Below are 13,337 nucleotides of genomic sequence, written 5' to 3' on the forward strand. Positions count from 1 at the left end.
ATATCTAAAGTATAAAAATCAGTAGATAAAAAAACAATAATCACGAGTTCTGGATCTCCGTCACAAAGCCGCAATGTGTATGTATGCATGACAACTGGTTCAATTAGTGATAAGATTATATAAAATATTTTAATATGGCTTTAATAAATAAAATATTCCATGGCATTGATGGTTTTGTGTTTGTATATAATCACGTGGATACTAAAAAGTTGATGAAGCACATATGAGTATGACGTGTCTATGTTGTACTATATCATTAGAAGTTTAGTCCATGTAATTAGGATTTTTCTTAGTAAAATAAATTTTCATATAAATGTGTGTGATGAACATCTGAGATAAAAAAAAAAAAAAAAGAACATCTGAGATAGAATGTAGTATTATATTAATCAAAGAACTATTTATAGCTTGATGTTCTAAAGAGCTTTATCTTTCTTTACTTTTCTTGCGTTAAATAAAGTTGTTATGATTGTAAAGCTAGGTTTGCGGTTCTGAACCAAACCAAACCAACAAAAATTTCTGGTTAGTTTAGTTAGTTGGGCTGTGAGTTCTGTTAATCCAGAGTGTTTATAAGAAAAAAAATTGGTTTTTAGTTCGGTTTGATAATCTATTTTCTAATTTCTTTTTTAAGGCCAAATTTCGACTCATACTAATTGAATTAACCAAAATTTCAGACTGAACTAACCAAAAATACTCAAAATTTAACCAAAATTTAAATAAATATAATCATAAACAAAAATTTCTGTTAGTTTCGATAAATAAATAAACACCAAGCTATTCTAATAACGAACCAAATAAATCAAAAAAATTTGGTTCAATTTTGACAAGATTTTGACCAAACCCAACTATCCGAATTCTAAACTACCAGAACTGAACTACCCCAACTACCTTAATATGCATGCCTAGATAAAGCAATGCATAAATCTACTGGTCATAAGTTTAATTTATGTTAAGAACTAAGTTGTTATTTGAGTAGACGAAATTGAAATTATGTGCATTAACAAGAAATTAAAAACCAGGATATTCATCTGTGTTACTTTTTAATGAAAATTAATTGAGATGCTAGATATTCTTATTATCGAAAGTAAAATAAAGCTCTTTTGAGCAACATTCTCTTCCATCTTTTGAACACTATTGTATTTTAGTTTTTAGTTAAAAACACACTATAGTATTTTATTAGTACTCTAAAGAGATAGAATCAATCTTTATTCTGAATCTACTTAAAAACGAGGAATATAGAATATTTGGTCAATTTATCTTTTCCCGTTATAAATCTTACCAAAACGTAGAATCTTATGCGTGTTGGAAAATCAAGCATTAATTGATATCATTCTTCGTTCTTGAAAGATAGATCCGGAAAAATGTGAAAATGAAGAATGTTTTCATAATAATCCTACTTGTACGTATCAATACTTCAATAGCGAGATAATAATAATGACACTAATCTTAAGCCGCAAACAATGTTATAACATTATACAATGTCACGTTGACATTAGAATATTTTCAAAAAGAAAATCAGTTTGAGCTTTTCTCCTCTCACTACTCACTAGGTAACGCTTGGAACTTGGTATGCTATCTGGAACTTTCAGCATTAAAAAGTGAGCTCTGTGAAGTCTTTGAACACCTGAGTCCGAATATATTGTTCTTATAAAGGGTAACTAGAGGTTTTATTTATCACTTCATCCGTTACTAAAAGATTTATATTCTAGAAAAAAACTTTTGTTTCAAAAAAAAATACATATTTTTTATTTCCAATGTAATTTTTGTCAACTAATAATGAAAAATTATGAAGTTCAAGAACATTAATTGCATTTTTTAAAATTTTATTGGTTTAAAAATATAAGAAATATAAAATTACAAAAAATTAGTATGTATTTATAGCTAAATTTTAGTAATATGTTATATTAAAAAATATGAAAATTCTAAAACATGAATCTTTTAGGAACGGAGAGAGTATTTAGTACACATATCACATATGATGTTTTGGACTTAATAATAGACACCATTTGACCATCAGAATATTTATCTTTTGATAATATATCTGGAATCTTTGGGATTGAATCAAAGGTTTTAGACTCGAATATTCACTATTCCAATGGATACCGTTTATGCCATTTGAGGAAAGTCTTCAGTTCGTTGTTTACTCATGTAAAAACTTCTATCATAAAATCTCGTCGTGCTACAACTTTATCCACAGAACAGTCAAATAGACTAATATTCTTATTTGGATTCAAATGTACCCGTTGGACCAAGTTTGAAGGATTGGGCTCGTACGGTTTGATTCTCCACTTGTGTGGGCTCTTAAAAGGCCAAGGTGGCTTGTAACTAGATACTACTGGTGCGGAGCTGAAATCAAAATTCTTTGGTAATGATGTAATCGACTGGAAATGGATATTGTGCATGATTGTTTCGTGATCTCTTTGTTTATGCTGGTGTTGGCTCATAGATCACATAGATATTCGTCTTGGATGCATCTTGATCAGTGTCTGGACAAGGGGCGCTGGTTTCGAATCCAACCCATGACATTTATGTTTTTCATGAGTTTTAAATAAATTAGTATTTAGTAGGCCATAAATATTAGGCCAAAAATTAATATTTAGTAAGTAGTATATTTTTCATGTGTTTTAAAAAAATGTGAATTTTTAAGGCCGGCTATGTGTACTACATACTATGTACTTGTCGAACACAATTTGACGAATGTGACACCATCTCATTGTGGTCATCACAAACTGCAAACAAAATAACATTTTTTTTGGTGCAACAAACAAAAAAAAACAAAAAAACAAAATAGCTTAGTATCAATTAATAACGCACAAAGAAAATATAGAGTACTCGTGCTAAAGAGCTACCACTTGGCCTCGTCTAGTTAATACTAGCGTTATATGATATTATCTCCAGTGTAAAATTGTTGGAAATTTTATCATTCTTTTCGTTAATTTAATATCCGGTGCATGCAAAAAGAAAAGGAGCTTTTTGAATTCGACGTTACAGACTAAATAATTAAATATTACTATAGTCTAGTGAAGTGATGATGATGCTTAGTTTTTTTAAATCTGTGGGCACAAGATAACCCAATCCATTAATCAAAGCGTCAAGGCATAAGTAGGTGTTAAGTGTCGACTGTTGACCGAGTGGTTACGGGGAAGAACACGTCCACAATAATTAAACAACTTATTAACCAAATCAGCACCTCACGGTCGCTGTCTCATCCCGCCGTCAAATTTAAAGACGTCATATCACAGAAAATGAGAGGAAAGCTTAAAATACTAACGGTAGACCCACCGCGTTAGAACTGTGGTTAATCGACGTGGACTCGTTTTAATCGTAAGTCACGTCCCCATTTACCACGTGATCAATAGAAAGAAGTGGGACCCAGTGTTTGAGTTATTAAGGGAAGGGCGGCTGCTTTTGCTTACGTCACCGTGGGATCTGTCAAGCGCTCAACGCCCATTCAAGCGATTCCTTGAAACGGCTCTCGAGTGACGGTAGTGGGACCCTTAAGACGTGAGCCTCACGCGAGCTTCACTGAAACGCGGTTCCTGGGCCGCGCGTCCTCGTGATTGTGCCAAGTTTTCTCAACTTTTGATGAGCCCCTGCGTCGTTTTGTAGTTATTTAATGCCAGAATCTGCGTATCTTTAATAACCTGGATTGCATTTGTATTTCCTGAATATGTAATTTATAGGATAGTTTTACCTTGTCCAAAAAAAAGGGACAGTTTTACGTGTTCAATTTCACTAAACATGTCTTTATCATGTAATTAGATGCTTATGATCGTTGAAGTTCACAATTACACATTCGACTGACTAAGATTAATTTGCAAAAAAAAAACCTAGAAAACAACCACTTATTGGTTGATGCAAAAAAAAATTGTAACTGCAACACATAGTATGTTTGAAGATGTATTTATTAAATTATATTTTATCCAGTTTACAAATTAACAACGTTCTAAAGATTGCTTACTTCAATTTTAGTATATATTTAAAAATATTCAGTTTCATCCAAGTATCTCAGCTTATAAACTAGAGAAAATGTTAGGTAATTAATCAGTAAAAATATAAGAAAATATTATGTATTAATTAGTAAAAATATAAGAAATTATTATGCAATAATTATTAAAAATATAAGAAATGTTTACATGTTCTCTTTATTTATGTGAAAAATCATAAATCGACACTTAATTATAACAAAAATAACTAGTAATGAAACACATCTAACATTTACTTTTATGATATCTTAGTCTATTTTTTGTTACTTATAAAGAAATTATTTCTTAATATATATATATATATATAATATTTTACCATTAAATAACTTTACATGCAACAAGGAAAACTTTATAACAAAGCCATTTTAGTGATGATAAATGATTTCTTCAACTACAAAATACACATGAAAACTAATTAAATAAAAAAAATCAAAATCATTTTTTATAAAATGTATTTTACCGATATATTTATTGGATACTTATTCAGCTATGATTTCATTGCGACTAAGATTTAATATAAATAGTCGCATAAGAATAACATATATAGATATCTATCAGTTCATCTAACTATCAAATCCAACAATTTTATTCAATACTATAGTTTTTACTGTCCTCAAATCCTACGAATGTATTTGGTATGATATTTTGTCGATGTATCCGACCAAATTATTTGATAAATATTTTTGTTACTGTTCTAACCATTAATTTTATTGGTATAATTTTTTTATCGTATCTGATAATTTGTTTAATATAATAACTTTTGCCGTTATAGCCGCTAATTTATCCGGTGTGATAAAATTACTTTTATATAGTCGTATCCGACAAATTTATTCGGAATAGAAAGTTTTTGTCGCTATAGTCTATAATTTTCAAATATAATCGAATTTGTCGTTTATCGATAAATTATCCGGCTTAATGAATATCCGACAATTTTCAAATATAATCGAGTTTGTCGTTTATAGATGTTTTCCTTTTTAGTTATATCCGACAATTTTGTTCGATAAATGAATATTTTTCATCATGCCCTATAATTTTGTTTGATATAAATATATTTTGGTCATTGTATATTTTTTTTTTGAAAGATATATTTGGTCGTTGTGTTTACCAATTTTATTTGAGATAATAACCTTCATGTGGTAATGTGATATTGTAGCTTTAATATTCACATTTTACACAATAAGTTGGAATGTGGACACCCCAAATCATACCATTGCATTCCAAAACCAGTAACTTCAGTTAAAATGAGTAAAATATCAACTGTACTCATATCATATCTCGTTGAACGTACTGTGATTTGTGTAGTCCATGTTTAATTTCTTTTTAGAAAACCACGAGGTAGAAAATAAGAATCTTTAGTTTAAAAAAATAAAAAAGAATCTTTGCAAGAAAAAGGCGTAAACACGTTGATATATGTAAGTGGATAATACAAACGACAAACCCAAAAAAACCGGTTCATTGTAATAACCCATCTAAATGGTTTTGAAAGGTCCCTAAATGGAGTGTAGGCATTAATCTCCTCACACTATAAAAAGACAGCTTCTCTACTCATCACCACAAGAGTCTTTCACCGTTGTTCTTGATTACCATGACAAAGAGTGGTTCGAAACCAAACCCAAACCCTGTCGAGAACAATGCGGAAGAGATTCATTACAGAGGTGTGAGGAAGCGTCCGTGGGGAAAATATGCAGCTGAGATCCGAGATCCGTTTAAGAGAATCCGGGTCTGGCTCGGTACCTTTGACACTGCTCAACAGGCGGCGCGTGCCTACGACGCTGCAGCACGTGAGCTTCGCGGAGCGAACGCTAAGACGAATTTCCCGACACTCCTTGAGCTTCAATTTAAAGGCAGCGGTTACACTCGTGGTCCTAGAAAAAGCAGAACCGTCCACTCGGTCTCTCCCCTGGCGGCGAGACTTGCACCTCCGCATCTCAGGCTCAGCTTAGGTGGCAGTAGCGGCGGAGGCGCATGTTATCCTCAGGTTCCTGTTGCACGTCCTCTTGCTGCACGTCCTCTTGCTGCACGTCCTCCTGTTGCACGTCCTGTTTACTGCTGTAACATGACGGCGTGTGCTACGTGTGGGGCCGAGAGCGAGTCTGACTCGTCGTCTGTCCTTGAGTTCGAGGATGAAACTGAGGAGAAACCTCAGCTGCTCAACCTGGACCTTAACTTCCCTCCTCCGGCGGAATAGGTCGCTTCTACTGACAGTGCATGCGTCGGGTCTTCTAAATCAAGAGAAAGTGCGTTCTCCTATGATAGTATCTTTATTTTTGTTTCTGTCTAAAAATTATATATTACCCGTTTTATAAGAATATCGTGATGGTTTAATAAGTTGACATGGGAAGATCGTAATGTATATAATATGAACGTGTAACAGAAGGTATAAGCTTTTGTTATAATCTTTTTCTTTTTGCAAGGATAAGAAAAAGAAAAAAGAATATAATTATTATAGTAGTTTTGGTCGTGCGGTCGTGTTACAAATACTTCTTAATAGTGATAATTATAGTTGTATTATTCTATAAAATGAAAATAAATAAAATAGTTATCGTCCTCCTTGAAAACAATGGACCAATTAAGTGTTCTGCACTGCACACACGCACCGGTCGTGGGAGGACCCCACTCTTTGGCTGCGGTGAGGAACACTTCTTTACGCCTATGTCATTTTCATGGGCCCTACAGTTCATAGTTTGGTCTACCTTTTGACTTTCTGAGTTTGCAGAAATTAAATTAACTTAAAAGACTAATCCGACTATTTAACAAGTTTGGAATATTGAAACGATCACGTTTAAGGAGGTTAAGATGATGAGGCGGTTTCAAAATGAGAGACAAGGAAGGTGAGATCTGATTGGATTCTTGTCCCCAAATTTGGTATCAAAAACGTATAAGCAGTTAAGCACTATCGCTTTGATCCAACGGCCAGCGTCTTCATCATCACCATCTCCACGTGGATGAACATAGTAACGTTCTCTATTTTTTTTTTTGAACACAGTAACGTTCTCTTTATTTTTGGCTTTTTGGAATTAAAAAAGAATGAAGCTACAAAAACCAGTAGAAAAACATTTGCATTCTTATCACTATCAGTTCATTTTTCTCTGTGACATATTACTAATATTTTACTATTAATGGTATGAGAGTGACGTTGCGTAAACACAAAGCCAGTCACGTTTTCTTTTTACTATTTAGGGTGTTCAGTTGTATTCGTTTTAGTTTAAAATTTGTAAGTTTAGTTTTCTTTTAGTTTAAAATTTACATTTTTTCACTTTCAAAATCGTTGATATAATATTTTATTAAAACATTTTCAATAGCAAAAAGACGGATGTATCAATAGAATAATAACAAAAAAGGAGGATAATAGCCTTAGAACAAGAATTAAGTTACATGAACCAGATACTTAAACGACTAAGGACCCCCTGATAGTGATAAACCACTCGCATTGTCAGCAAACCAAAAATAGTAGAAGATCACAACAGTGCCGTGCCTATAATATTAGGAGCCTAAGGCAAAAAATTGGTTCGTTTTATTTCGAATAATAATAGTAGTAAAAATAGTTGCTTATAATATAGGTCATATAGAAAATTTGGTCTATGTATGTAAATATCTTATTTCTAGTTTTGAATTTTTTTTCAGGAAAGTATAACAAACAATGGAAACTTATAAAGAAAATGTTATAAATATAAATGATATAGAGAAGAGACTTCTAACAATTAAAGAAGGATTTATTAAAAAAAAATTAAAGAAGGATTTATTATATATTCTTCTTTTATGCATAAATCAGTTCAAAAAAAAACATTAAAGAAGAAAAAAGAATAATAAAGGAATTTAACGCTTATAATTAGAAAATAGAGATGTACTCCCTCCGTTCGTTTATGCATGACGCTATCCGAGTTTCACATAGATTAAGGCAAATATTGTATTGTCTATTTTGTCCTTTGTCGTTGCTTTCTTACTCATTATTACAATTATTATTCAGTCAAACTTCATCGATCCCAATTTCTATTAGTCTTAGCTATTAAATATATTGACAAATTATCATAGAAATGTATAAATGCACCATTAATTTTAAGTCAAGTTTCTGTGTTCTTGTGATATACGTACAAACAAATTTTTGGTGTAAAAATCCTTCTAAAAATTTTCATCAAGGAGCCAAAACAAAAATTTTTAAACTAAAATTGGAGCCAAACTTAAAATAAATCATGATTATATATTGACTGAGCACAGTCAAGCGGATCACAATTTCCCTGATGAATTATAATTTTGATCTAAATCTCCCAGTTACAAGTAATGAAAGTGAGTTTTTGTTTAATCTAAATCAAACTCCTACTGATGAAGAAATAGTTGTATTCAATAATGAAGATGATGATGCTAATGCGATCGATGAAATTGTCTCCAACGATTGTTTTAGCGAAACAGATTTAGGTAAATTTTTCCATTCTACGGAGTAATTCTTTTCTCTCAACATTTTGCTGTTCTAATAACGATCAATAGTGTTAAATAAAATTTGACTTTTAGTTATATTTGTGATTTCTGTACATAATTTTGCATAGACTAGTCAACAAAGGCTGCTATTTTTGTTTGTTTGTGATGTGTATGTGCAATTTGATTTAAAATTACTCCAGACATTTATTTATACTTGTCTCTATAGGTTTCTTAATACGGAGTATATGAATGAAAGTTGTGTATGTTTATATGAACAAATATACATGTGTCATTCTTTTAGGTCAGTCTTGCAGATATTTTTTGGCTAACCGTTTCTATTTTTATATTAATATGTAGAGATTGATGATCAAACAGAGCTTCCAAACGGAAAAAGGTTGAATATCTCCAATCCAGAAAGGTGGGCAATATATAACGCTTTGTTGGAGAGAAGTCAAAATGGAGAACTAGAGAAAAATACTACACGGGAAGTTTCTGATTTGTTTATGGTACCTATCCGAACGGTGCAAAGGATATGGAAACAGGCTAAAGACACTTCAAATGATGAAGAAGTCAATGTATCACACAAAAAAACCGGACGCTGTGGTCGTAAGAAAATCCAACTTGATTTGAATCAAGTTATGGAAATTCCGTTGCGCAAGAGAACGTCACTACGGTCGCTTTCAATGGGTTTGGGCATTGCTACTTCGACATTACATAAACGTGTCAAGGAAGGTACGATTCGACGTCATACTAATGCTATCAAACCAGGTTTAACGGATGAGAATATGAGAGCTAGATTGAAGTTTTGTTTGTCGATGTTGGAAAAGGACTCTCTGGTTCATGAACCAAAATTCGTTGATATGTACAATATTGTACATATCGACGAAAAATGGTTTTACATGACAAAGCAAACAGAGAAGTATTATTTACTTCCAGAGGAAGAGGTGCCTCATCGAACTTGTCAAAGTAAGAACTTCATTACGAAAGTTATGTTTTTAGCGGCGATGGCTCGGCCGAGATTTGATGATGAAGGGAATGAGACATTTTCTGGAAAAATAGGAGTATTTCCTTTTGTCACCCTCCAACCAGCTCAAAGACGAAGTAAGAACAGAGATGCCGGAACTTTGGAGCTAAAAGCATTAACCTCCGTCAAAAGAAAAGATATAAAAGCGTATTTGATTGAAAAGATTATTCCGGTAATCCATGAACGATGGCCAATTGAAGATCGGGGGAACACTATATTCATTCAACAAGACAACGCACGGACACACGTTGAGTGCGATGACAAAGAGTTTCAAGAAGCTGCGTCTAAAAACGGTTTTGATATACGTCTAATGTGCCAGCCTCCAAAATCACCCGATCTAAACATTTTAGATCTTGGTTTTTTCAGTGCGATCCAATCACTACAATACCAAGCATGTCCGACTACCGTAGAAGATCTTGTGCATGCCGTGGAAGATTCTTATGATGAATACTCTTCCGCGAAGGTAAATTATATTTTTTTGACTCTTCAGACATGCATGAAAGAGATCATGAAAGTTGGAGGGAAAAATAACTATCAAATTCCACATATGAAAAAAGCTGCGCTCGATAGAGAAGGTCGCCTTCCTCTTCAAATAAGCTGTGATGTTTCACTAGTCCAAAGTGTAATGGATACACTAGCTTCATCTTCATGAGTTAGTTATTTAAAATTGTTGAACTATCGTTGGAGTCTTTTTGTTTGTTCAGATTTCTTGTAGTTTTATTATTTATTAATGTTTTCAAATGAATAATTTTTTTGTTATTTTTTTTATTAACATAAAATTGTTTTGTGAATTATAACAACGACAAGACCAAAAAGTAGAGCAAAATGATTAATAGAAAATGTAGAATTGTGAAATTATATTTCACATATTTATTCTTACGAAATTACTGGAACAATAGAATAAGATCTAGATTTAAAAAGAATGTGAGAGATAAATCTTCAACATTTCCAGTATGACTTCTTCAGTTGCTATGTCAGGGTGAAGCTCCCCTTCATCATAGAAGAACAACTTATTCAAATCGAAGTCGCGTTTGACACGGTAGAAAATCTTGTAAACCGGCAGATCATCTTTATCTTTAGTCTCCTCTTTCTCTTTGGTATCTTTTTTCTCGTTGATCTCTTCAGTTTTCATTTTTTTTTAGTATAAACTTAGTGGAGAGGATAAAAATACCAGATGGATTATATAGTGGAGAGATGGAGTTTTATGATTAATTTGTGTGTTTACTCAGTTGACTGGAAATGTGCACTTCTTGTAAAAGGTGTCGATTACGAGATACTTCCACTGAAACTTGAACTTGTTGACTGAAAAATTATGTGAAATGCGTAAGGGTAGAAAAAGTCTTTTTATTGATATATTATGCATCGGTTTCTGTTTACGTCAAATATTTTGGTACAACAAAAAAGTTTAAAACGTCATGCATAAACGAACGGAGGGAGTATGTGTTAGGAATTTAGGACATTAAAACCATTAGATTATCATTTACATGTTTACAGAGTTATTTTCTGAATCTGGGGCCCTCAAATCTAATAATCTAAGAGGGGGCCTGAGGCCAATGCCTCGAACCAATTTCTGTTATGAAGTGTTAATGCTCCACTAATGCCATTTATATATACTACCTTTGATCATTATTGTTGTCACTGATTCAGAGAGGCAGAAAAATTAAGACGTTTAATATATGCACTTCTATATTGAAATCAACTATTGTTGACTTGTTGTACTTTTAGTAGTTATAGAATTACAAAGCATAAATCATGTTATTTTACCAAAAAAAAAAAAAAGCATAAATCATGTTTGCTAACACAAATATGTGAAAAAAAAAACAAAATGCGATTCATATATACAGCTCCCTTTCAGAAAGTAGGAATGCATGCGGCTGAAAATCAGGAACGTATGAAGTGAAAGTGGACTTTCTTTTTTAAAAGCTAGTAAGTGGACATGAAACACAGAATTCGTATATACGAAGTTTATGTCGAGGTCTTTAAAAGTTGAATATTTTAAATTTAGCACTAATTATATTCATGTCACGTCACTCGGGTGCTGGCACGACCGTCGACCAAGCAAAATGCATCTTGTATATATAGTGTCGTCGGTTCTCCTTCCCACTTTAGCCTTGTTGTCGATCGTTGTTTATTGAAATTGTGTGTCAGTTTCATTTCTTATCGCTAATTCTATAAATGGATACTTACAAGCTGAAGTTTAAAGTAGTTAAAAAAAAGAAGTTTAAATTAGTTACTGGTTATCGTTGTTTCATGTTTTTTTCTAATCTTTTTTTTAATCTTCTTTATCGTGGAACCAATTACTTAGGTTTTTTACAAGCTGGGTGTTAAAACAAAAAAAGTTTTACAAGCTGCCACAAACATCTTTGTAAAACTTTTTATTCATTCCTGAAATGATATTTATTTTTTTAGCAAAACAAATTTTACACTCTTTAACAGAAATAAATATTTTGTTTATTTCAAATGTGCATTCAAAGCCATTTACGTTACAGATTTAGGCTACAATCCAAAAATAAATGGGGTTTGCGTGAAGGAAGTGTAAAATATTTGCAATCACTCCAGACACGTCCACTACAAGAAAACATGAGAATTCTGATGGCCGAAATCGTCAGAAATTCGTCGGTATCATTTCGTCGAAAAAAAGATTCGTCGGAATTTCGTCAGACCTTCCGACGACTTACTGACGAATACCGAGAAACGTCATTCTGACGAACTTTCGACGATATTCCGATGCGTACACACGAGACCAGAGTTCATCGGAAAAACTATATACCGACGGAGCACGTTCCTCAGAAAATACCGACGGACACTGGTTCGTCGAAATTTTCCGAGAAACCTGATCCGTCGGTATTTTCCGAGGACTTCGTTCGTCGGTATAGTCCGACGCCCTCAATTCGTCAGAATATATCAATTTTAAATACAAATTAATTTTGCATTTTTATATATTTTTTTATATTAAAAATTAATAAATAAATAAATAAAATCTGAAATTTAAAACTAATAATATTATAGAATTTAAATTCATACAAACCGAAATAGAAAAAAAAACATTCAGAAAGTTTTAAAAAGCAGAAAAAACTAAGAATTCAAAGACATCAAACGATGTAGCTTCTGCATTATCTCGACGTTGAACTTCTTCTGGGATGCCAGCTCAGCAAGGATAGTGGCATTCTCCGAACGGATAGTGGCATTCTCAGAAAGGATAGTGGTGTTCTGCTCCTCCAATGCCCCAATCCGTTCATCTTTGTCATGTAGCTCCTCGAGAATCATGGGATCAGCATACGGAGCTTGCGAAGAAGATGCCGGATACGAAGAAGCACGGCGGGCCAACTAAACGGCATCCTTTCTTTTTAGGAACCGCCTACAAAAATATTTAAAGTTAGTAAATAAGGATAAGTTAGTAGTCAACATTATAAAAAAAATATATTAATAAAAAAAATTACCTTTTCAACTATCTCATTTATTTGCAATAGGGACAAGTTGGTTGAAGCTCCCGTAGAATCGCCGTTATCAGAGAGAGGCTGAGATTGAGATGCTATTTCAGCTTCCACCAAATCAACGACACCTTTGATCACGAGGTCCTGAATTTGACCCGTCTTCTTGTTAGTATGAGCCACCTTAATGAATTGGAGACGATCAGGTGGACGATAACGGCGGATACAAAACGCCGTTTTGGTGAGAATTACTTCAGTTTAACTGGGTCACACATACAAACTCTGTGTGTTTGTTTTGGTGCGGCCTCTAGTCACGTGGACGATAACGGCGGATACAAAACGCCGTTTTTGAACTCTGTGACTGTGACTATATGGTTTTAATAAAGTAACATTAAGAAAACTCTCACTATGAACACCCGCAACAGATGGTTCTAAGAGAGAGAGAGAGAGAGAGAGAGAGAGAGAGAGAGAGAGAGAGAGAGAGAG

At 33.1% G+C, this 13,337-nt stretch overlaps 2 protein-coding genes across 2 annotated transcripts; both read left to right on the forward strand.

Moving 5' to 3' along the window:
- Window positions 1-5,511: 5,511 nt before the first annotated feature.
- LOC103868450 (ethylene-responsive transcription factor 4) lies at window positions 5,512-12,499 on the forward strand. Its single transcript, XM_033291003.1, has one exon. The coding sequence runs from the start codon at window positions 5,569-5,571 to the stop codon at window positions 6,169-6,171; it is 603 nt and encodes a 200-aa protein (XP_033146894.1). The 5' UTR covers window positions 5,512-5,568; the 3' UTR covers window positions 6,172-12,499.
- On the forward strand, window positions 8,900-10,072 carry LOC117134330. Its single transcript, XM_033292603.1, has one exon. The coding sequence runs from the start codon at window positions 8,900-8,902 to the stop codon at window positions 10,070-10,072; it is 1,173 nt and encodes a 390-aa protein (XP_033148494.1).
- Window positions 12,500-13,337: the final 838 nt, after the last annotated feature.

The sequence above is a fragment of the Brassica rapa genome, chromosome A05 (genome assembly GCF_000309985.2).
Source record: "Brassica rapa cultivar Chiifu-401-42 chromosome A05, CAAS_Brap_v3.01, whole genome shotgun sequence".
In the NCBI taxonomy this organism is placed as follows: Eukaryota; Viridiplantae; Streptophyta; class Magnoliopsida; order Brassicales; family Brassicaceae; genus Brassica; species Brassica rapa.